The sequence below is a fragment of the Pongo pygmaeus genome, chromosome X, assembly GCF_028885625.2.
Source record: "Pongo pygmaeus isolate AG05252 chromosome X, NHGRI_mPonPyg2-v2.0_pri, whole genome shotgun sequence".
NCBI lineage: Eukaryota > Metazoa > Chordata > Mammalia > Primates > Hominidae > Pongo > Pongo pygmaeus.
Genome location: NC_072396.2, coordinates 111,071,071 through 111,095,062, shown reverse-complemented (window position 1 = coordinate 111,095,062; position 23,992 = coordinate 111,071,071). Strand labels below are relative to the sequence as shown.

Below are 23,992 nucleotides of genomic sequence, written 5' to 3'. Positions count from 1 at the left end.
CCCATATGCCCATCTAATCTACTTCTTTTTCAAGTAGATTTTAAGTAGATTTTTAAGAGGAAATGAGGAATAGTTCTTCATCTGTGACTTGAGGGAAGAATATAGACATAGAGTAGGAACATTAATAGGTTGAAGGGGAATAAGAGTTTATAGGGGAGCTCATATATGATTACTTTAATCTTTTCTGTGTAGTGAGAATCTAATTTAATATGAATAAGGTGGAGATAAGAAAGAGTTTCTCTTAACAAGAGAAGAGCTCTGCAAAAACATTGGGGAATGATCCAGGGGGCCAAGATATTTAAAAAATTCTGAATTCTAAGTGTACAGTTTTCCAGTTGTGTGTAGCTCTACATTAGGTTTTAATCTCGGGTTATGGAATTAAATAGGAATTAGTAATTCGAAAGTTGGAAGTTTTTAAAAAATTCAGGTTTTGATTTTTACAAATTACATTTTTGTTGACCCTGAGTCTACTGTTGTTCCTTTGGGGAGAGAAATAAAAGAGAAAGAGCAAGGGCTGGAACTCAGATACAGCCTCCAGTAATGGCTATGTGGTAGAATGTTGGAGTGCTTGTTCATGGGCACCATAATGCTACTATGATCAGCATTTGGATGAAGAGGGACTATATAGACATACTAGAGTTAATATTTGATTGATTTATAATAGATAGGGTACAATATTTGATCATTTGATTTTTACCTTGTTCTGAATTATCTACCTGTAGTCATCTGACAATCAAATAACTCCCCATCAACTTATCAATATTTGGCTCTATCCTATCTCTGCAGTTTGGTCCTCTGTCATAGTCTCTAATGCCAAGTTACCCACACACTCCATGATTCAACAAGCCCTGAAAATTTGTAGAACTCTACTTTTTAGCACTTGTGACCATTTCACCTTTTCAACCAAAGTGACTGTTCAGTGTTACAACTTTGTCATTTTGACACGTAGCTTGCAAAGGCAATGGATTCCCATCTTGGTTTGTTAAAGTGTAGATGTTCAAAAATATGCCAGATACTCTAAATTATTGGTGTCTGTTAAATGGGAACTTTTCAAAGATCAAAGAATTGTTCAACAAGTGCTAAACTTTGACATACTTCTTGCATTTTCTTTCAGGCTAACAATAAATGCCCTTGCCCAGAAGCTCAATGCTTACTGGAAGGAAAAAACATCTCAAGATAATTTTGAGACCTCAACTGTAGCCAGGCCAATACCGTAAGTAATAGATACAGAATATGAATGTATTAGGGGTAATATCCATAGATCAAATGGAAGGAACAAGGGTAATGTGTCCGGATTTGGTTCTTGCCGGTGGGTTCGTGGTGTCACTGACTTCAAGAATGAAGCTGCAGACCTTCGTGGTGAGTGTTACAGCTCTTAAAGATGGCACTGACCCAAAGAGTGAGCGGTAGCAAGGTTTATTGTGAACAGCGGAAGGACAAAGCTTCCACAGCTTGGAAGGGGACCTGAGTGGGTTGCCACTGTTTGCTGGGGTGGACAGCTTTTATTCGCTTATTGTTCCCTCCCATGTTTCATTTCTGTCCTATCAGAGTGCCCTTTTTTCAGTCCTCTCCGCGATTGGCTACTTTTAGAATCCTGCTGATTGGTGCGTTTTACAGAGTGCTGATTGGTGCATTTTACAGAGCACTGATTTGGTGCATTTTACAATCCTCTTGTAAGACAGGAAAGTTCCCCAAGTCCCCAATCGACCCAGGAAGTCCAGCTGGCCTCACCTCTCAGTAAGATGGTGCTTTTCACATCAGGAAGTTTAATTGACTAAAAATAGTAACTCACAGGTACTAATTGCTTCATTCTCTAAACCTCTTCGTTCTGCTTTAACACATTTACGGTCTGGATCATAAATGTGAAGAGTTTAGTACTGGTAGTGTGATATAGTAGAAGATGATGGCTATTTAAATCAAACATTCCTGGGTTGAAAATCTGGATCTGCTTTTTAATAGTTGGGTGAGCTTGGGTAAGTAAGTTACTTCACCTGTCTGAATGTATTAACTTAGGTGACATACATTTTTAGCACAGTGACTGGCATATAGTAGGTGTTCAGACATGTTAGTAAACTTCCCCCTTTTTTATATTCCTGGTGAATATTGCTGGGATTGTACCAGTACTTGAGAGTAGGAATAGAGAACCCAGTATGTTAAAGAAAAGGTAGAATTTATTGACTCTAAGACAGACAAGTCAGGTAAGGAGCATAATACAGAGGATCAAATGTGTACCAACACATACACAGTCAGTTACACCACCATCAAGACAAACATTAGAGTGGTAGAAGTTCTTTTTGGAGTAGGTACCTGTTATTTTAATGGAAATTATTAGGCAAATGTATGATATAAAATTTTATTTCTGATGCAACCTAATGGCTGTATGTATATCATCCTCTTCTTATTCTGAAGATCTCAGCTTATGGCCATCCTCCATAGTTTTCAAAGAAGTACAAACTAAGATGAGATGCCATTTTTTGCCTTTCAAATTAGCAGTGATTAATGCAATGAAACAGATGTTCACATACTGCTAGAGAGTGTGTGTGCTGGAAGCAGAACTGTAATAATGGTAATTATTGAATGCTTACTTATATGTCAGGCACTGTTCTAAGTTCTTTACGTGCAGTGATTTATTTAATCATCACAACAACTCTACCTGTTAGATATTATTATTACTTCTTTACAGATGTAGAGACTGATACACCAAGAACTTAAGTAACTTGCCTAAGGTTAGACAAGCAGCAAGTGGTAGAACTAAGGTTCAAATATAGGTAATCAGGTCCCCTAAACCTAAGTTCTTAACTGCTGCTCTCTTCTGGAGGGATGCAATGAGGGGAATGTAGTAAAGCTACCTCAGCTACCAATTTCTTGAAAGCATGGGCTAAAAGCCTCTCCTATCTGCCTGGATTGAAGGATCTACCTTGATCTGCATGGAACCCGAAACAGAGGGTTGCTGCCTCTAAGCGTGCCTATCCCTGAGAGAGTAATACTGGCACTCTGCAAGAGACTCTCCTATCATATGCGTGTAGCACCAAAGCTAATAGGACCTTTCTTCTCCCCTCCCACTACTGCTGAAGCTGCTTTTTACTGACTCTGGCTCTAAAACAGTGGCTGTCTAGAAATATATCGACACCAGAGGTCAGGCCTGAGCTTAGAGCTTAGAGGTTGCAAGGCTGGAACAGCCTGGAGCTAGGAAATAGGAAGCTGTAGATCCAAAAATGTGTACAAACTTTCTTTGTTCAGAGTTTCAAAAAAGAAGAGGGCATTGTATTTCAGTGGTAGAATTATGAGTGCCTTTTATTTTCTGTATATATTTCTCTATTTTCTAGTTTTTAATAATGAGCTTATATTACTTTTATATTTAGAAAAAAGCACAATTTAAAGCCGGGCACGGTGGCTCACGCCTGTAATCCCAGCACTTTGGGAGGCCGAGGCAGGTGGATTGTTTGATCTCAGGAGTTTGAGACCAGCCTCGGCAACATGGTGAAACCCCGTCGTCTCTACCAAAAGTACAAACATTAGCTGGGTGTGGTGGTGCATGCCTGTGGTCCCATAGCTACCTGGGAGGCTGAGGTGGGAGGATTACTTGAGCCCAGGAGGCAGAGGTTGTAGTGAACTGAAATTGTGCCACTGCACTCCAGCCTGGGAGACAGAGTGAGACCCTGTCTAAAAGGAAAAAAACAACAAGAAAATAAAAAGCACAATTTAAGATGTTAAGAAAATTATTGAACTAAGACATAAAAGAACCGCACCACTCTGTTGAAATATCTAGTATAAGAGAAGTATAAATATAACATGCATAAATCTCATCCTAGGCTAAATTACATGTTAGTGAAATTGGCTGAGGTGCCCCTCTTCTTGCTTTGTGTGTCTTTTCTCCAGCCGCCTTCATTCTCACTCTAGCCTGTCTTTTACACCTTAGGTACTGAGTACTTCTGTCATATAAGGGCCACTTTCTTTCTCAGAGAAACAAATTCACTCTAAAGTGTAGGTAACTGAGGGGAATCAGAGTGGGTATGCATTTTAAGAGTTGAACTCTGGAAGAGTTTTATCTTAATTTAACCCCATTGTTGTTTGGAGCCACCATTTCTAGTTATGAAATTTAATCAAATTTATATTACTTTTTAAGATTAACTTTGGGAATATCAACCTAGTAAAATTTTGATTGAAGTATTGTAAGCAAAGGGTTTTTCTTGAGAGGGAAATGAAAAGGAATAAGGAGTCTCTGTAGGGAAATGGGGGGAGATGTTTTAATGGCAATGCTTCCATGACTCCCATAAATGGATTTTGAGCCTGTTACATGATTGGACAGAAGCAAACAAAATGATTCTATGGGTTTTATTTCTTGGTAATATAGTAATAAACAGAATTTTTCCAAGTTAATAAATTTTAGAGTTAAAATTACCCTATTGTTTGCTTGGAACAAGAGCTACCAGGATAAATATTATTTAAAAAATGTTTCAATAGCTTTTGGGGTACAAGTGGTTTTTGGTTACAGGATAAATATTATTGACCTCTATAAAAGTAGCTCACCATGTTAATACTTGTTACTATTTTTCATATCCGTATTTGCTATAGTTCTATCATTTTATCTGTGAAGTTAAAAATATATACATTTGGGCACCGAGATGATAACATTCCCAACACATTTCATATATGAAATTAGGTTCTTTCTTTTTTCGGCTGCACCTTTCTAATGTAAGACAAAGCACAGAGCTAAGATATACACAGTCACACTTCCATTTTCCTTCATTCAGGAAGGTTCCTGACCAGACATGGGTTCAGTGTGATGAGTGTCTTAAATGGAGAAAGCTTCCTGGCAAGATTGATCCATCCATGTTACCTGCAAGATGGTTTTGTTATTATAATTCCCATCCAAAGTACAGGTAAGGTTCCAGGACTCAATCTTATGCTCGAGGTAACTCCTGATTTATCTCTATAGTCTAAAACATTTTTCATCTCAGGTTCACACCCTTCAGCCTGGCATTCAAGGCCCTGTGCTGACTGACCCCAGCTTACCTATCTAGCCTTACATTTCGTGGTATCTTAACACAAACTTTGTACTTGAGCCAGGGCTGTGGCTTCACTATTCCCTACACATGCCATGCTTACTCTCATGTCCATGACTTTGATAGTGTCATTCCTCTTGCTTGCAATGACTTTCTGCATTCCATTTGTCTATCCTAATCACATCCATCTGGGCAGCAAGTGTTTTATGTGATGCTTTTCCTGTTGACCATAGTTTACAGTGATTTTACTCTGATTTCCTCTGGTATTTGATTCTTGACATTTGTTCACATATTGTTTTGTACTTTTTGGATGTTTTTCACATATGTATCTTTGAAGAGCTTTGGCTCTTCAAGAGATTGTAAACTCTTCGAGACAAAGGACTTTACATTCCAGGTCAAGTTGATGATGTTCTTTATATGCTTCGTATTTGGAATCAGTGTTAATACAGTAGTACCTGTACCTATTGTATATTCAGCGCTGTTTGTGTGTTTGTCTTCCTAATATACCATATGTTTCTTGCAGCATCCAACATCTAAATAGTGTCTGGCATATATTTAGGCATTAACTTTAAAAGTTTTTAAAAATTTGACTCAGTAGTCATATAGGTTCATAATAATAAGTCAATGTGCTTCAATTCAGCTGTGACTTTCTTAAAATTCTTCTGGCAGGATAAATACTGATAGAAAGGTGCTAAAATGGGTATGCATTTTAGGGGAAAAATTTCTAAAATTGAAGAAGTTAAATGAACAAAGGTTAGGTCTATAAATATAAGCATTTCCTCATAGTCTCTAGATATGCCCAAGTATCTTTCCATGGAGAGTAAATGAGATTGTGTAATTAGAATATGGAACTGAGTACTTAGAAGTCTCATTTTTGAATACTTTATCTTTTAGTACAGGAGACATAACCTTGCAGGCCACTTTGCCCCTTTATAAACTGGGTATAATATGGCCGCCAATTATTGTTAAATTTTGTTTGTTTCTAGGATTACTTTTGACCACTGAATGTATTTTCTAGTACTTCTTTCAGTTTTTACTCCTAAAATTCTCTTTCTCATGCTTTACATATAACAAGGTTTTATAATCTGAATGGGAGCTGAGCTCTGTAATGTTAGAGAGTTGTTAACCTGCATAGTTGTAAGGAAATTAAAAGGTAAAAGTGAAGGACCCAGTTTTTTTCCAAAGGATGATTTATTCTCTGTACTGCAGGAGATGCTCTGTTCCAGAGGAACAAGAACTCATTGATGAAGACCTGTGCTTGAGCAAAGCTAAGAAACAGTTGAGTATACATGAGATGGTGTTCTCTATCATAGGATAGAGTAGCCTGACACTTCCTTATAGGACAGGGGAGTTTTGAGAAGAGAGAATTTTTTTTGGTTCTTAAATAATTTCCCTCCTCACCTCTCTACTCTCCCAGTTCTTTATTCCTTCTAATCATCTCCTGAATGTCTCAACTAGTGATTGTCTTTAGTCTTTCTCTCTCCTCTCTCTCTCTTTCTGGTGGGGCACTTGAAATCTCACTTCAGTAGCCTAGTTCAGAAAGGCACCCTCAGTTACTCAATGAGGCTCACAGTATTTGTAATTTGGAAGGAACATTATAACCTAAATCTACAATTGGCAGTCCATTTCAAACTGAGAAGTTTCACGAGTGAACTAAATAGCACTTTTATCTTCTCCTAGAGAACAAACTGTTGAGGAGAAGAAGAAGATGCCTATGGAAAATGAGAACCACCAGGTGAGAGGCAGTGCACACACTTATTGTTCTCACATAACATTTTCCCCAACAGAAAATATAAGTTGAAGGAAGCGGCAATCTTGAAAGCTGCATAGAAATAACAAACCATTTCTTCTGTTGGTCTTTTCATTGAATCTTTTGGTTTTGCTTTGTTCTGCTGTCACTGATGTTTAGATCACCAAAAGTAGAAGAGGCAAATCGTTTATCTTCCAGATTTGGATTCAGTACTGACTCTGGACAGTATGAATATCACATTCAATGTCACAGAATATTCAGGGTTGTGTTCCATCCTCATACAGGCTTCTCCTGTTAAGTGTCTGCTTTTCCTGTCTCTTTTCTTCTAGGATTCAGGGGTGATCCCTTCCTCCTTCCTCTTGGGAAGAAGGGGTGGTTGTTTGTACTCCTCCCTGATCCCTGCTTACAGGCTGGCTGGCTTTATAAAAATTCTGCTGTTTTGAATTTTCAGGAGCACTGTCTCTCGGACATGGTTGCCCAGCTCCGGACGCTGAAGGGTGCAATAAGGTTGGCCGTCCTTTCAGGGACACTCCTTTCCTGACAGCCACCATAGCACCCACATATCTTTCCCTCCCAACCTTGCCTTTCTGCATGATTTCCCTCTTGACCCTCTTTCCAAGAGAGATCTGCTAGTCGCATGTTAGATTCACCTTCCACTCACTCAATCAGGGTAGGTCAGACTGGTGAGGATAGAGGCAATTTAATACTAATTCTTCTTCTGATATCCTGCCAAGACCCAGGCATATGAATAATCAGGTTTCATACCCTAATGCCTTGGTTTAATTGTCTGATGTAGAGATTGGTAGATTTCCTAGGACTGCCCTGTTCTCATTCAGTTTACCTCCCCTATATTTTCCCTCACCTTAATCATTCATACTATCTTCATGAGCTGGCTCTCCCACAAGATCCAAATGCATGTCTGTGTGTGTGTGTACTATGAATATACGTCAGTCTGTCGCATGTATTTCTCCCAAACTGGCACAGACACTTGCTGCAGTGCATTTTCCCACCATCCCTACCCTCATCATACATCTCAGGGGAGTGAAAACTCAGCCTTAAATTGGGTCACAAGAGAGAATTAGACAGTGATTAGGGGGCCTGGGTTTATATTGGGGGTGGGATAGTTCTAGGAGCCAGTAAGTAAGTTGGGGGAGGTCTGTTTGGTGTCCTGCTGATAAGGTTGATAACTGAGTATGCCTGGGTTCAGTGTTCTAGTGTACATTACTGCGCACTGTTTGTTTTGTGTAGGAAACAGTTTCTTTTTATTTGGCCAAGCATTCTTTCCTAGCATCAGAAGGATTGACTCATCCTTTGGCATTTGGTTTGAATTTGAGACTTTTACAAATCATTTCTGTCTTTTATAGGTATTCAGTAATCCACCGAAGATCCTTACTGTTCAAGAAATGGCTGGATTGAATAACAAGACAATTGGATATGAGGGAATTCATAGCCCTAGTGTGCTTCCATCTGGTGGAGAAGAAAGCAGATCACCATCTCTTCAACTTAAGCCTCTGGATTCCAGTGTTTTCCAGTTTTCCAGGTGACTAAAAAGCATGATCTCTTGTCAATAGTAAGCTTTAGGATCTGTTTTCCTGTAGAGTAAGTTGGTATGTTTTACCTTGTTTCTATTTTTTTCTAAGGCCTAGCATGGAATTCAGAAGTAGAAACACAATTTTAAGTTGATAGAATTGTGTGTTGCATGTACTTCCAGTTTTTCAGTATTATAACTGCTGTATCAGGTCTATAATTTTGAGGTGATCATTTGCTGATACTCTTTTTATGTATCATGTATTCACATTATATTGGGAATTATGCAAGTGAAATAATAGACAAAATTTGAAAAATGTGAAATACTACGCAAATAAGGTAATGTTATAATGATAAGCATTGTTCCTTTTCTTCAGTGTATGGATATTGAAGTTCTCTGGGGCCTCATAGGCCTAGCACATGTTGACCACATGTAAAAATAACTATTAGATATTTGTGCCATTAGGTAAGCTTTATCATTTGTTGTTTCCTAGAATAAATTATTAGTATAAGTTTAGCATTGGACTTTACTTGTTCACCTTCTAGCACCTCATCAGTGTTATTTTGTGTCTTCATAACAAGAAGGAGCATAACTGTTCTTTTTCTTAGATATCAGGAGTATTTGAAGCACTGAAGGATATGACTGCCCCTTTACTCCCATGGGACTGAACTCAGTACTCCTAATTATGACTCTTTGCTTTCTCTTCTCTATTCTGCTTCTCACTCTTGCAGGGCCAAGCCATATAGGGCAGGGACAGGGTTACTCTCTAATAGTAGAAATGTCTATGTTCATCAGTAATGTGACTATTATGTATTGCTCTTGTTGCCCAGGCTGGAGTCCAATGGCGCAATCTTGGCTCACCGCAACTTCACCCTCCCAGGTTCAAGCGATTCTCCTGCCTCAGCCTCCTGAGTAGCTAGGATTACAGGCATGCACCACCACGCCTGGCTAATTTTGTATTTTTAGTAGAGACGGGGTTTCTCCATGTTGGTCAGGCTGGTCTCGAACTCCCGACCTCAGGTGATTCACCCGCCTCGGCCTCCCAAAGTGCCAGGATTACAGGAGTGAGCCACCACGCCCAGCCAGGAAGTGAACTTTTTAGTGACTATTTTCAGTTTGGATATCTTCTTAACATATTGTAGAATAGTCAGTGGAATACATAATAGGATAAAGTGACTCCTGGTTGGTTGGTTTGTTTTTCTCTGTGTTTCTGGGTTCAAGACCAGCCTGGACAACACAGCGAAATCTCATCTCTTAAAAAAAACAAAAAAACAATAGAACAGTGCCTTGGAATATAGTAGGTACTCAATAAGTAATGGTTGAATCTGAGTCATATTTAAGAAGCAATTTCTAAGATTGAATTTTGTAGCAATGGGATAAGAAATAGAATCCAGCCTTAGTCTCAGGAGCTTGAGCCTAATTACACCGTTTCCATGCATACTTTTCCAACTCCCATTTTAGGTCGGGAGGGGTGCACTGTAAATGCTAAGTGTTTTTGAAGCACATAGTTACCTTTTTACTCTGGTCTCCTGGAGATGCTCATATATCACCATTGCTGCTGGAGTGTCAGGTGTCTTTGCTTTTGAAGACTATCCTTTCCTTACTATGACCACTTTTCCTTTTTTTCCAGTGTTTCTTTTATGACTCTGTAGTGGTTTTTGGTAACCTCAAGGGGATTACAAATGCTAATTTATATACTTATTTTATGAATGCAGTACAATAGAACTTCCATTGGGTGGCATACTTCATCAGTCTCTATTGGAATTTTTGTATGAGTCTTTATGGATTGCTATATCGAGAGTGAGGTTTTGGCTGTAGAGGACAGGTAAAGTACATTGACCATTCGTGTGTAATTTTAATTTATTGAGAATAAAATTATTTCAAGAGAAAGAGAAACATAAGAGGTATGTGATAGTTGCTGTTGCTAATGTCATATATGTTACATAAGATCAGTAAATGATGATTGTGTCATTTCAAGTTACACTTTTTGAGGGAATCACATTGATTGGGCTGAGACTACCTTTTTATGGGGGAAAATGGAGTTACTCAAGAGTCTAGTAAAATATATAGAATTTCTGATAAAACATTAAGGTTTAATCAAGAGTTACAAAGGTCTTCTGTTATTATCAGCATAGGAAGCTGATAAGGGTCCTTGGGTCATGTAGTTCAGCTTACTAACTCTAGATAAAATAAAGCCTACAGTATCCAAGAAAACTTTTAAGTTCTAGTGGGTAGTTTAGCAGGGGCTTCACAGGTGTCACTAGAAACAGCTTTGTGAGTCCCACAAATCTAGCAAGGGGAGGAGAGGACCTGCAATAAAGAATAGATTCCACCAGTATGTAAGCAGGTATAACCTTTTTGGGGAAGACAGCTTATTTCTGTTAAAGGAAATAATCCCTTTCTATTTGTTCATCCTACATGTATAATCGTGCCGCATAATGACATCTTGGTCAATAACAGAACACATACACAACAATTATCCCATAAACTTACAATACTGTATTTTTACTGTACCTTTTGTATATTTAGATATATTTGATATGCAAATACCATTTTGTTACAGTTGCCTATAGTATACACTACAGTCACATGCTGTACAGGTTTATAGCCTAGGAGCAATAGGCTATTGCCTAGGTGTATAGTAGGCTATACCATCTGGGTTTGTGTAAGGACACTCTATGATGTTTGCACAATGAGGAAATTGTCTGACAATGGATTTCTCAGAACGTATGCCCATCATTAAGTAATGCACGACTGTATTTGAGTGCCTACTTTATGAAAGGCCCTGTTCTAGGGTAGTGACAAGATCAAAGATGAAGGAGGTTTGAGTAGTCAAAGTTTGATATGTAAGTATCCCCAATATTTACATATAAAGTGCATATAGTTTTCTTTCCTTCTTTTTTTTTTGAGACAGAGTCTCGCTCTGTCGCCCAGGCTGGAGTGCAGTGGCGCAATCTCGGCTCACTGCAATCTCCGCCTCCCGAGTTCAAGAGATTCTCCTGCCTCAGCCTCCTGAGTAGCTGGGATTACAGGCACGTGCCACTACTCCTGGCTAATTTTTGTATTTTTAGTAGAGACAGGGTTTCACCATGTTGGTCAGGCTGGTCTCAAACTCCTGACCTTGTGATCCACCCGCCTCGGCCTCCCAAAGTGCTGGGATTACAGGCGTGAGCCACTACGCCCGGCCAAATACATATAGTTCTCTTATGAGTGATACAAAATAAGATTTAAAGTGGCCGGGCGCAGTACCTCACGCCTCTTATACCAGCACTTGGGAGGCCGAGACAGGAGGGTTGCTTGAGCCCAGGAGTTCAAGACTAGCCTGGGCAATACAGTGAGACCTGTTCTCTACAAATAATAAAAAATTAGCCAGGTGTGGTGACGTGCGCCTGTGGTCCCAGCTACTCTGGAGGCTGAGGTGGGAGGATCGCTTGAGCATAGGCTGCAGTGAGCCAGCTGTGATTGCATAACTACACTCTAGTCTGGGCAACAGAGCAAGACCCTGTCTCAAAAAAAGAGAAAGATCTAAAGTAACCATAAGCATTTGAATGAAGGCAAGAATTAGTGGCTGTAATTTATTTAGATATTTAGATTTGAGTAAGCTATATGTCAAAGGCTAATTCATATTTTTAAAGGTTAACAATTTCTGAATTGCACTGTTAACGGTGGAGGGAGAGAAGTAGAGACATTCTAATGTGTCTAAAGGAATACTTGAAATAACAAACAAGGGGTAGAAATAGACGAACAATTTTGCAAATGAATAAGATTGATTCAGGGGCTAGTATTAACATTTAAAAATATGATCTGGGGAAGCAACTTCCAGAATGGAGAAATGAGGAGCATAGTGGACTCTGTCACCAACAAATAACTGTTTAACTTGAAAAATATATTTTAAAAAAATCAGTGTTTCTGGATAGTGTCCTAGGGGCACACAGCAAAGGGAGAGATATTCAAGAAATCTTCTAAATCTCAGAAAGAACAGCAAGCGTCAGTGGCATTTGAACCAAAACCTGTCCCACTCCAAGCTCTGTTTTACGAAAACTACTGAAGGGAATTCTAATCCATGTGGGTGTGGTCTAGAAGATGGGGGCTCCGTCGTCCCCTAGCTCCTTGTCTAGAGCTATGGTTTTACCTGGGAGGAGCAGGCCTCTGGCTTTTCTCATCTCCTCTCCAGTTCTGTTTTGTAGAAGCTCTATTCCAGGCAGATCCACGAAGACTGGGTCTGTCTTCTCTCAGCCTTCTCTTCCCCAACAAAGCCCCCACTTATAGGGTGGGAGCACTCACAGAGGAACAGCAAGTTAGTAATACCATGCCCCTATTGTTCTACCCGAGCTTGTTCATAGGTCAGAAGTCTATGCTGGAAGAAGTAAGCCAAAAATTACCCCAGCACCCATTCATAAAGAAGGGATTTTACTCTGGGGAGAAGTATGTTACTGTTGTTGTCTCTAGTTCTTGCACACTGTGCCAGAGATTCTGCTTAAAGAGAGAGCCAGGCCTTAAGGATGAAGAACACCACAGCTCTACCTAAAGGAATTGACTTTATGTGGAGCAGAACATGAAGAATTCTGTGACTAAGGGGCATTGTCAAAAATAATGGAGATCTTGGTGGAGAACAATTATGAGGGCAATTATAACTCCATGACAAGTTTCAGCAAGCAAAATGTGCAAGCAATCATAAGTTTGGTAACAGAGAGAATCAGGGAAATACAGTCAAGAGCCCTCTTCGAATCATAGTCTTGGGTGTCAGAAAGGCTGTGTATAAGCACAGGGCTACACCCACTCAGAAGCAATCAGAGCAGGACCTAAGGTGGACTTGAAAGCCGTCCTCAAGCTGAACACAGATGAAACAGTAAAGAAGAGGAGCCTCACTGGCACTAGGGGTTTAAGCACAACCTCTAACCAACCACTGGCTGAACAATGTTACTCTGACCCAGGGAACGTCCTGGGAACCAGGCTTAAAAATGAAATCACATACATCTCTGGCAATCTGGGAGACTGTGTACATGTTCAATGCTATGCTACCTCCAGGGTGATTGAAGAGGGAAAATCTAAGCTATTAGTACCTGGCTGAATGTGGGACAGAAGCATACAGTTGAACTTTGGTAGTAACCTCCAAGTCTCGCACACACCCAATGGAAAAGGGTAAAAATCTAACCAGCTGAAGGGACTTAAGCACAACCTTTAACTAACAAGTGGCCTGTGCCAAACCAGGTATGAACTAGGTTGCCAGGTGAAAGATTAAAATCAAGAAAAAAAATCTGAACAAGTACATCAGAGGCTGCATAATACAGGGGAAATGGACTGCATAGAGTCAGTTCAGCCAAGTCACTAAATAACCAACCAAACAACAGCATCAGTGTCATAGGGAAGGGGAGATCAGTGTCCAGAATTGCTATATTGTCTAAAATGTCCAGTTGTCAACAAAAATTATGAAACATGAAGAGAAACAGGGAAGTGTGACCTCTACATGGGAGCAGAGGGTGGGAAGGAACAGCAATAGAAACTGCTCTTGAAGAGATTCAGATGTTGGATTTATCAGACAAATACTTCAATGCAGCTGTTATAAATACGTTCAAAGAACTAAAGGAGACCATGTCTAAAGAATTAAAGTATAGAATATCAATAATGGACAGAACTTATAAAAAGAATCAAGTGGAAATTCTGAAGGTGCAAAGTATAGTAACTGATACGAAAAAAATTTTAAAGGGACTCAACAGCACATTAGAGTTGGAAGAATAAAGAATAAAAAAACTTGAAGATAGATCAGTTATAGATTATGCAATTTGAAGAACAGTGGAAAAGAAAAATGAACAGAGCTTCAGAGAAATGTGGAACGCCATGAAATGCACCAACATATGCATAATAGAAGAATAGAGAGAAAATGAAGTAGAAAAAATATTTCAAGAAATCATGGCTAAAAACTTCCCAAAGTTGATGAAAAACATTAATGTATACATCTAGGAAGCTCAGCAAACTCAAAATAGGATAAATACAGAGATTCATAGCCAGACACATCATAGTGCAAATATTGAAAGCCAAAAGCAAAGAGAAAATGATTCATCATGTACAAGCGAATCCCAAGAAGATTAAAGTTGATGACTTCTCATGAGAAAAAAATGGGAACAAGAAGGCAGTGTGATGACATATTCAAAGGACTGAATGAAAGACTGTCAACCAAGTATCTTAAATACAATAAAATTACCTTTAGGAAATAAAGGTGAACTAAATACATTGCCAGATAAACAAAAGCTGAAGAAATTTGTTGCCAGCAGACCTGCCTTACAAGAAATACTAGAGAGATTTTTTTAGGATGAAAGCAAGCAATATCAGACAGTAATCTGAATTCACATGAAAAAGCAAAGAGTGCTTATAAAAGTAACTGTGTAGTTAATTAAAAAGCACAAAACAATAGAATATTTCTTCCTCTTTCTATTCTTAACCAATTTAAATAATAACAAAAAGCAATATGTATTTGTATATAATTGCATATATATATATCATTGTGCTTATAACATATACAAATGTAAAATATTTGACAAGAACAGCACAAAGGAGTTGGATGGGAATAAAGTTACATTGGAGTAAGGAAATGATGCCTCAGTGTGATATATATATATATATATTATATATATATATATTTTTTTTTTTTTTTTTTTTTGAGACAGAGTCTCACTCTGTCGCCCAGGCTGGAGTGCAGTGGCATGATCTCGGCTCACTGCAAGCTCCGCCTCCCAGGTTCACGCCTTTCTCCTGTCTCAGCCTCCTGAGTAACTGGGACTACAGGCACCCGCCACCGCGCCCAGCTGATTTTTTGTGTTTTTAGTAGAGACGGGGTTTCACCGTGGTCTCGGTCTCCTGACCTCATGATCCGCCTGCCTCTGCCTCCCAAAGTGCTGGGATTACAGGTGTGAGCCACCGTGCCTGGCCTCAGATTATATTTTTAAAAAATATGCAAATATACTATTTACAGGAAACACACTTTAGATGCAAGGATACAGATAGGTTCCAAGTAAAAGGATAGAAAAAGATTCAACATGCAAACATGGTTATACTAATATCAGACAAGATAGACTTTTAAATAAAAAATGTTACTGGCTATAAAGAGGGACATTTCATAATGATAAAGGCCATCAGGAAGATGTAATAACTACACTCACATATGGACCTAACTACAGAGCTCCAGAAATACACAAAGCAAAAACGGACAGAATTGTAGAGAGAAATAGACAATTCAACAATAATAGTTGGAGACTTCAATGCCCCACTTTCAATAACGGATACAACAACTGGGAAGAAGATCAACAAGGAACTAGAAGACTTGAAGAACATTCTGAACAACCAGACCTGACAAACATAGAGAAGACTTCACCCAACAACAACATAGTATGTATTCTTCTCAAATGCACGTGAAATATTCTCCAGGATAGACAGACTGTATGTTAGGTTGTAAAACAAACCTCAGTGAATTTAAAAGTATTGACAGTCATACAAAGGATGTTCTCCAATCGCAATATAATTAAATTAGAAATCAACAACCTAAGGAAATTTGGAAAATGCACAAATATATGGAAATTAAATGACACATGTCTTAATTTCCAAAATAAATGGGTAGAAGAAAAAAAATCACATTGGAAATGTAAAAATATATTGAAAATATGAAAATTAAAACAAAATATATGGAAACTATGGGTTAAAGCTAAAGAAATAGAGGGAAAATTATATTTTTAGATGCTTATATTAAAATTGAAAGAGGCTGGGCATGGTGGCTCATACCTGTAATCCCAGCACTTTGGGAGGCTGAGACGGGAGGATCATTTGAACCCAGCAGTTCAAGACCAGCCTGGGCAACATAAGAAGACCCTGTCTCTACAGAAAATACAAAAATTAGCTGGGCGTGTATGCCTGTAGTTCCAGCTACTTGGAAGGCTGAGGTGGGAGGATCACTTGCTGGTATAAATGCAAAATGTTGCAGCTGTTTTGGAAAACATTCCAATAGTTTCACAAAATGTTAAACAGAATGCTATATGACTCAGTAATGCCACCCCTAAGTTTATACCCAAGAAAACGGAAAACATATATCTATATAAAACCTTTTTTTTTTTCTTTTATTATTATTATTATTATACTTTAGGTTTTATGGTACATGTGCGCAATGTGCAGGTAAGTTACATAAGTATACATGTGCCATGCTGGTGCGCTGCACCCACCAACTCGTCATCTAGCATTAGGTATATCTCCCAATGCTATCCCTCCCCCCTTCCCCCACCCCACAACAGTCCCCGAAGTGTGATGTTCCCCTTCCTGTGTCCATGTGTTCTCATTGTTCAATTCCCACCTATGAGTGAGAATATGCGGTGTTTGGTTTTTTGTTCTTGCAATAGTTTACTGAGAATGATGATTTCCAATTTCATCCATGTCCCTACAAAGGACGTGAACTCATCATTTTTTATGGCTGCATAGTATTCCATGGTGTATATGTGCCACATTTTCTTAATCCAGTCTATCATTGTTGGACATTTGGGTTGGTTCCAAGTCTTTGCTATTGTGAATAATGCTGCAATAAACATACGTGTGCATGTGTCTTTATAGCAGCATGATTTATAGTCCTTTGGGTATATACCCAGTAATGGGATGGCTGGGTCGAATGGAATTTCTAGTTCTAGATCCCTGAGGAATCGCCACACTGACTTCCACAAGGGTTGAACTAGTTTACAGTCCCACCAACAGTGTAAAAGTGTTCCTATTTCTCCACATCCTCTCCAGCACCTGTTGTTTCCTGACTTTTTAATGATTGCCATTCTAACTGGTGTGAGATGGTATCTCATTGTGGTTTTGATTTGCATTTCTCTGATGGCCAGTGATGGTGAGCATTTTTTCATGTGTTTTTTGGCTGCATAAATGTCTTCTTTTGAGAAGTGTCTGTTCATGTCACTAATGTTCATAGCAGCATCATTCATGGTAGCCAAAAAGTGGATGCAATTTAAATAACCATCAACTGATGAATGGATATAAAATATGGCCTATTCATACAATGGACTATTATTTAGCTATGAAAAGGAATGTAATACTGATTATGTGCTACAACATGGATGAAACTTGAAAACATTGTGTTAAATGAAAGAAGCAAGTTAAAAAAGATCATATGTTTTATTCTATTTAGGTGAAAGAAGCAAGTTTAAAAAAGACCATATGTTTTATTATTCCATTTATATTAAATGCCTAGAATAGGCAAATCTACAGAGACAGAAAGTAGAGTAGTGGCCCAGTGGGGGCATGGGGAGTAACTGCTTGATGTGTAGGAGGTTTCTTGCGGGGTGGTGCATATTTTCACAACTTAGATTGTGGTGATGGTTACACAACTCTGTGAGAATACTAAAATTGTTGAATTGTATACCTTAAGTCAATTTATAGATTTCTGTCCCAGTAAAGATGTTGAAAAATACATCATCTGGAAGGAGTATATATACACTATTACAGGGCCGTGATTTTTGGTCCTTATTCTTGCCTATCATAGTTCCTTAAACATAGTAGGAAACATTTATGAAATGAGTGAGTAAAAAATGAAATATATTAATTTGAATGTATCATTCTCTGTCTTGGTTAGTGAAATAATACAAAACTGATAGTGGTTGATTACAGAAGCCTCTCAGAAAGCATTTTGAAGGAGCAGAAACATGGTGTATGTCAGAAAATGTAAAATACTTAAAGGAGAAAACCAAAAATACACCATGAATTGACAGACAATGGAGGAATATGACAAAGGGCAGAAAGAAAATAAGAGGAAACTGTGTAGTTGGAGAATTTCTAGTATATAAAACCCATAATTAATCTCTACTCAATGAGTGAATACAAGTCTGGTATGAGAATTGATTCCTAAAAGGACTTGCCAGACTTTCTGGAGAAGTATAGAGCCAATAAGTAAAATCTAGTTATTTTCCCTCATTCACATAATAGTTCTTTTTTTGGTTGCCTCTTATGTGAAAGTTTTGTTCCCTCCTCCCCATCTAGCATGGTTAATTAAGCTCCCTTCTGTGTAGGAACTTATACTTTTATACTTTTGTAAGGTACCTAGGAGACACACACACACACACACAGTAGTAAGTGATGCATTTTAATAAGAGAGTGCTTGAAGTGCTATAGGAATTCAGAAGTAACATTTGAGTTGGATTTACACATGCAGTGTTGGGTAGAAGAAGGGCACTCCAGTGAAAAGGCATCCAGTTTGATTGATGTTTGTGAAGGGAGTAATGAGAGATAAAGCTGGGGCCAAATTCTGTCCCAGCTCTTGATACTTACTAGCCACCTTGAGAAAGTTAACTTCTTCCTGAGCATCCCTTTAAAACAGTGGAGATAATAATCCCACCTGCCTCATGTTTATTGGGAGAATTAGATGAGGCAATACATGTTAAGCACTTCTTACATGGTCTGGTACAGAGTAAGTGCTCAGTAAATGTTTACTATGTTTTGGCATGGAAAAGCTTCAATAGTGAGCTAAGACATTTAAGATTTTATGTTGTGGGGAGCAATAAATAAAGATTTTGAATAGAGGAGTAGCATAATCAAAGCAATGCTTTAGGAAGATTAGCTTGGGACAGTGATCTGGAGGTAAGAGAAGGGGAGACTGGAGACAGGAGGAAGCCATTGCAGTAGTCCAGGAAAGGTAGTGGGAGCTTGAACTTGAGTATTGATAATGTATAAAACTACTGTATAAATATTACTGACAGTTTGGTGCTGTTGTAACACAAATAGGAAACATAGGGAAAAGGAGCAGGTTTGAAGGTGAAAATGAAAGGTTGGTTTTGTACATACTGAGTTCGAGATACCAGTGGGACCTCCAGGAAGAAATGTGTGACAGGCAGTTGGAAATTCAATACTGGGGGTCAGGGTTTGGGAGAATATGGGAGTTGTTGCCCAGAGGTTGTAGCCAAGAGGTTGTATAAGATTACAAAGGAGAAGAAATACAGAGTCGGAAGAGAAGATAGTTAAGGATAGAACCCTTAGAGGTGGGAAAACGAAGAGAAGGCAAATAATATAACTGTAATTGCTTTTCACAAGGCTTGGTTGTTGCTATTTAGTATTATATACTTTTCCTTTGTACCAGCCAACCGATTGTTTTACTGTCTTCTTCAGTACCACAGCTGAATGGGCCATCAGTAGTAGTCCTTATACATATTCAAAGATGGATACAGTTATTCTTACATAGCTCCTAAGTCCTTTTGCTTTTACCTAAGGCTAACACGACAAGATCTATTAAGATGGCAGATCAGTTGTATTTCTGAAGAACATATGGGCATTATAAGAAGCTACAGTTTGGTTTGTCTTACAGGTGTTCTCAAAAAATACAGAGAAATATGGGCAGCCTTGAGGTGCTATGAGGTGGCAAATCATATGTCTGATGCTTTCTCATTGAAAATTTGAAAGTTGATTTTATCTTGAAATGTCTTGGTTATCCAGAAGAAGGACAGAACAGTTGTAAGGATAAAAATGGGGTTCCTGCCCTGCTGCATGATTAAAAATTGCCTATGGATTTCTCTGGTGCCAGTTGTTTCATTAGTTCTTCAACCCCTAGTGCATACAGCAGCCAGAAATGGAAGATGGTTTAAGGTCATCATCATGGGCTTTCCTGCAGAACTCAGGGAGTGTCTGCTTGTGCTTGAGCACGGGAATTCTTTGTCACAAGGGGAAAATGACTTGAATTGGCTGATTCACTTTCTTTGTTTCTGACTAGGCCCCTGTGATTCAATTAACTTTTACAAGTGAACTATGGGCAATAGCCACAATCCAGTGGGCTGGTGAAAGAATTGTGTGGTTCTGCTGCAATATAAAAAGATGTGCATAAGTCTTTGATACGGGAAGGCATTTGTGACGCTGTAAAATTAATGAGTTGGCAGTATTCTCTGCATACTCTTCTAGGCTTTTTATGGCCTTTTTATTCCATTCTTGTGTTAGGGGATTTGGGGTATGTGTTTTTTCTTTGTCTTCCTTCTTGACTTTCATCTTTAGGATACTTCTAAGTCAGGATGGTCGCAATCTTATTTTTAGGATTCTTACCAAGGTCAACCTAGTCCTATCATATCCAGATGCTGCCCATTCACACCTTTCAACTTCACCTCTCCCTTAATACCAATCGCACTAGTGAAAGGGTTGAGGCTTGTGGGTAAAGTTGTATCCCTAACCTGAACTTGTCTGTGGGTAACATCTAGAGCCAGTCTGAATATGGGAAGTTTGAGTTGGGGCTCCATAGGATCAGAAAATACTTAACTTGTACTGTGACAGCTTACAATTTAATTTCCTCTTCTTGCAGTAAGTACAAATGGATCCTAGGTGAAGAACCGGTGGAGAAACGAAGAAGGCTCCAGAATGAGATGACAACACCTTCTCTAGATTATTCCATGCCTGCTCCTTACAGGAGGGTAGAGGCACCTGTTGCCTACCCAGAAGGGGAGAACAGCCATGATAAATCGAGTTCTGAGAGAAGTACACCACCATACCTTTTCCCAGAATACCCAGAAGCAAGCAAGAATACAGGTCAGAATAGGGAGGTTTCAATTCTGTATCCAGGGGCCAAAGACCAACGCCAGGGGTCCCTGCTTCCTGAAGAATTAGAAGATCAGATGCCAAGATTGGTGGCAGAAGAATCTAACAGAGGTAGCACAACCATAAACAAAGAAGAAGTCAACAAGGGACCTTTTGTAGCTGTTGTTGGTGTTGCCAAAGGTGTTAGAGATTCAGGAGCTCCCATTCAGCTGATCCCTTTTAACAGAGAGGAGCTTGCTGAGAGACGAAAAGCAGTTGAATCCTGGAACCCAGTGCCTTATTCTGTGGCCTCTGCTTCAATCCCTGCTGCAGCCATTGGGGAGAAAGGAAGAGGCTATGAGGAGAGTGAAGGTCATAATACACCAAAGATGAAGAATCAGAGAGAGCTGGAAGAATTGAAGAGAACCACAGAAAAATTGGAACGTGTTTTGGCTGAAAGGAATTTGTTCCAGCAAAAGGTTAGGGTAATACCTCACCACTAGGAATAAGAGACCATAGTAACCAAGGGAGTGGGACATTGGTGCCCTGATTATTTAATGTTCTGAGGCCTTTAAACAAAATATGCCCTTGAACTATTCTGTGGTGTGTTTCAGATAGAGTAACTGTAGTAGACTTCCTGCCCATTTTAGGGTATTGAAAAGGTCCATAAGTAGAGGAATATGTATAGTGGAATCACAGGATGACCACATGAGGAACGGTTTTTGGCATGCTCTTTTGTGGGGTCATTGAATTTCTGTTTCTTGGACTGCAGGTGGAGGAGCTGGAACAGGAGAGGAATCACTGGCAGTCTGAATTCAAGAAAGTCCAACATGAATTGGTGATCTACAGTACCCAGGAGGCAGAAGGCTTGTACTGGAGCAAGAAACACATGGGTTATCGCCAAGCTGAATTCCAGATTCTGAAAGCTGAGCTGGAAAGAACCAAAGAGGAAAAGCAAGAGTTAAAAGAGAAACTGAAGGAAACAGAGACACACCTGGAAATGCTGCAGAAGGCTCAGGTCTCCTACCGGACCCCAGAGGGAGATGACCTAGAAAGGTTAATTACTAGGGTTTAGTTATCAGCTTGTGAGTGCTAATGGGAAGCATCCCTTAGGACCCCCACTTACTGGCCATAGACAAAGGAGGAAGCCTTAATTCACAGGCCACCAAGAATTGAGTAATGACTTATTAGAAAGCTGCAGCCAGTCTCCCTGTGCTTGGTGGCGTTGTGCTTTCTTCTTTCTAGCTAATGAAAACATAACTGTTGAGAAATGTGGTTCCATTTTGAAGGGGCTTCATTTTATTCTGTTGGTTAATGACTTCATGTCATCTCTTCTCCTGCCCCCTCACTCCTTCATACAGGGCTTTGGCAAAGCTTACGCGGCTACGTATCCACGTCAGCTATCTCCTTACTTCTGTCCTCCCTCACTTGGAGCTTCGTGAGATCGGGTATGACTCAGAACAAGTGGATGGGATCCTGTACACGGTGCTGGAGGCAAATCACATACTGGATTGAGCACCAGACTGTATACCCTTCTCTTCTCTTATCTTCTGTCTGTTCTCTTTTCTCTCCCTCCCCCACATCTCTCTCTCTCTCTCTCTCTCTCTTACCCTCACCTTTATGCCTTATATAGAGAATCTCTGTGTAAATCCTGGCTCATAATCAGTCTCCTTTTTGTCAGTTTTGGTGTGGAGAAAGAGGCCAGTTTAAATAGGCTTTCAAGAGTCTAGGAACAGAAAAGCAATAGTCACCAAGCTAGGTGACCTGAAAGCTTTAATTTTCATGACCTGGATATGTGGTCTATTTTATATCTTTTTCTGAAATGGTTTGTATTCATTTAGGTTAAATCAATCAGCAGATATTGGGTCCGGTATACCAGGTGTTTTGGGGTAAGCTAACAAGTACAACTCATGTTTGCAGCCTTCGAAGATGTAACAATCTCGTTGGAAACATAAGACATACATCACATTATACATAAAAGTGTATGATATGTACAACTGAGTGGTACAGATATGACATGGAAGATCTGGGGGAGGAAGTTCAAGGAAGGCACCACACCAGAAATGGGACCTAAATTAAGGCTTAAAGAATGAGCATGGCCACACTGTCAGTGAGTGTTCTTTAGGTGGTAGGACTATGGTTGATATTTTTCTTCTTCCTATCTTCCTGCCTTTTTCAGATTTTCAATATTAAACTTGTTATTCTTACATTGGAAAAAATAAATTGTTTTTAAAAAGATCAAGTAGGCTTGGATTTGAATATCAAGTGAGAGATTATGTGAAAATATAAGGTAATGTTATATTTCTAATTTATATTAAATTTAGCATTACCTCTGGAAGAAGAAAAGCATAAACAAAGGCATAGAAAAATTTGGAATGTGAAAAATGTGTTTGATAGAAGTGGTGGGTTAATATAAAGGGAACTAAGGTTATATCATGATCTGTTCGCCTGCTTTGGTATTTGCATTTTAATAAGGGATTCTTGAAAAACCTATAAGGCTCAAATTAAAAAATATATTTATCATCAAATTAATGGGATTTCGGGTAGTTAGTGAAGTACTTTAGAGTAGAATCTGATGTCCCTCAGAATATACCTAGTTACTCTTCAGGCTAGTGCTGAGTGAGGGGTAAACCTCATACTATCAGAAATAGTAAAACGTATTCTCTTGTAAAAGGAGACATTGTATTCATTTCTTTATTGTGTTTACATAGCACATACTCTCCAAAGAGTTCAGGGTACTTCTCAAAAGACATTGAACAATGAACACATAAAAATATACCAACAGTAAAAAGCAGGAAGTAGAGGAGAAACAATCAAAGCAAGGTGAGATCAAGCAGTGGCGAAAGGATTAGCTAGTCCAGAGGAAATGTCTTGGATATTCATTCTGTTTCTCCTCCACAGAGTTACTTCAGAACACTTTTCCAAATTAATTTTACCTCCTTCGAAAGGGGGCTCATAGTAGATAGCCCAAGTGAGACTGCAGGGAATGAGAGGAGGCCAAATCCAGGCTTCATCATTAGAATGAGTACTTAAAGATATCCCCTGCCGCCTTACCTTCCACCTCACCCCAGTTCTAGCTTGCCATATGATTAATTTTCATGTTAGACATTTGGATTATGATAGTCAAGGCCGCAGTTGTCTGAATGTAAATAGTACTGAGGGAAGAGTAGCACATTCCGACATTCTCTCAGT

At 39.1% G+C, this 23,992-nt stretch overlaps 1 protein-coding gene across 3 annotated transcripts in view; it reads left to right on the top strand.

The window, feature by feature from the left end:
- Positions 1 to 23,038, top strand: part of MORC4 (MORC family CW-type zinc finger 4) — a 60,062-nt gene extending 37,024 nt beyond the window's left edge. For 2 of the 3 annotated variants that reach the window (XM_063660826.1, XM_054472410.2), the window contains 8 exons: positions 1,115 to 1,213; positions 4,755 to 4,883; positions 6,216 to 6,284; positions 6,687 to 6,741; positions 8,121 to 8,296; positions 20,589 to 21,279; positions 21,573 to 21,856; positions 22,162 to 23,038. In XM_063660826.1, the coding sequence (XP_063516896.1) occupies positions 1,115 to 1,213; positions 4,755 to 4,883; positions 6,216 to 6,284; positions 6,687 to 6,741; positions 8,121 to 8,296; positions 20,589 to 21,279; positions 21,573 to 21,856; positions 22,162 to 22,315 (1,657 nt within the window). In that variant the 3' untranslated portion in view covers positions 22,316 to 23,038. The remainder of the gene's footprint in view (positions 1 to 1,114; positions 1,214 to 4,754; positions 4,884 to 6,215; positions 6,285 to 6,686; positions 6,742 to 8,120; positions 8,297 to 20,588; positions 21,280 to 21,572; positions 21,857 to 22,161) is intronic. The other variant, XM_054472412.2, reaches the window with a different exon arrangement.
- Positions 23,039 to 23,992: the final 954 nt, after the last annotated feature.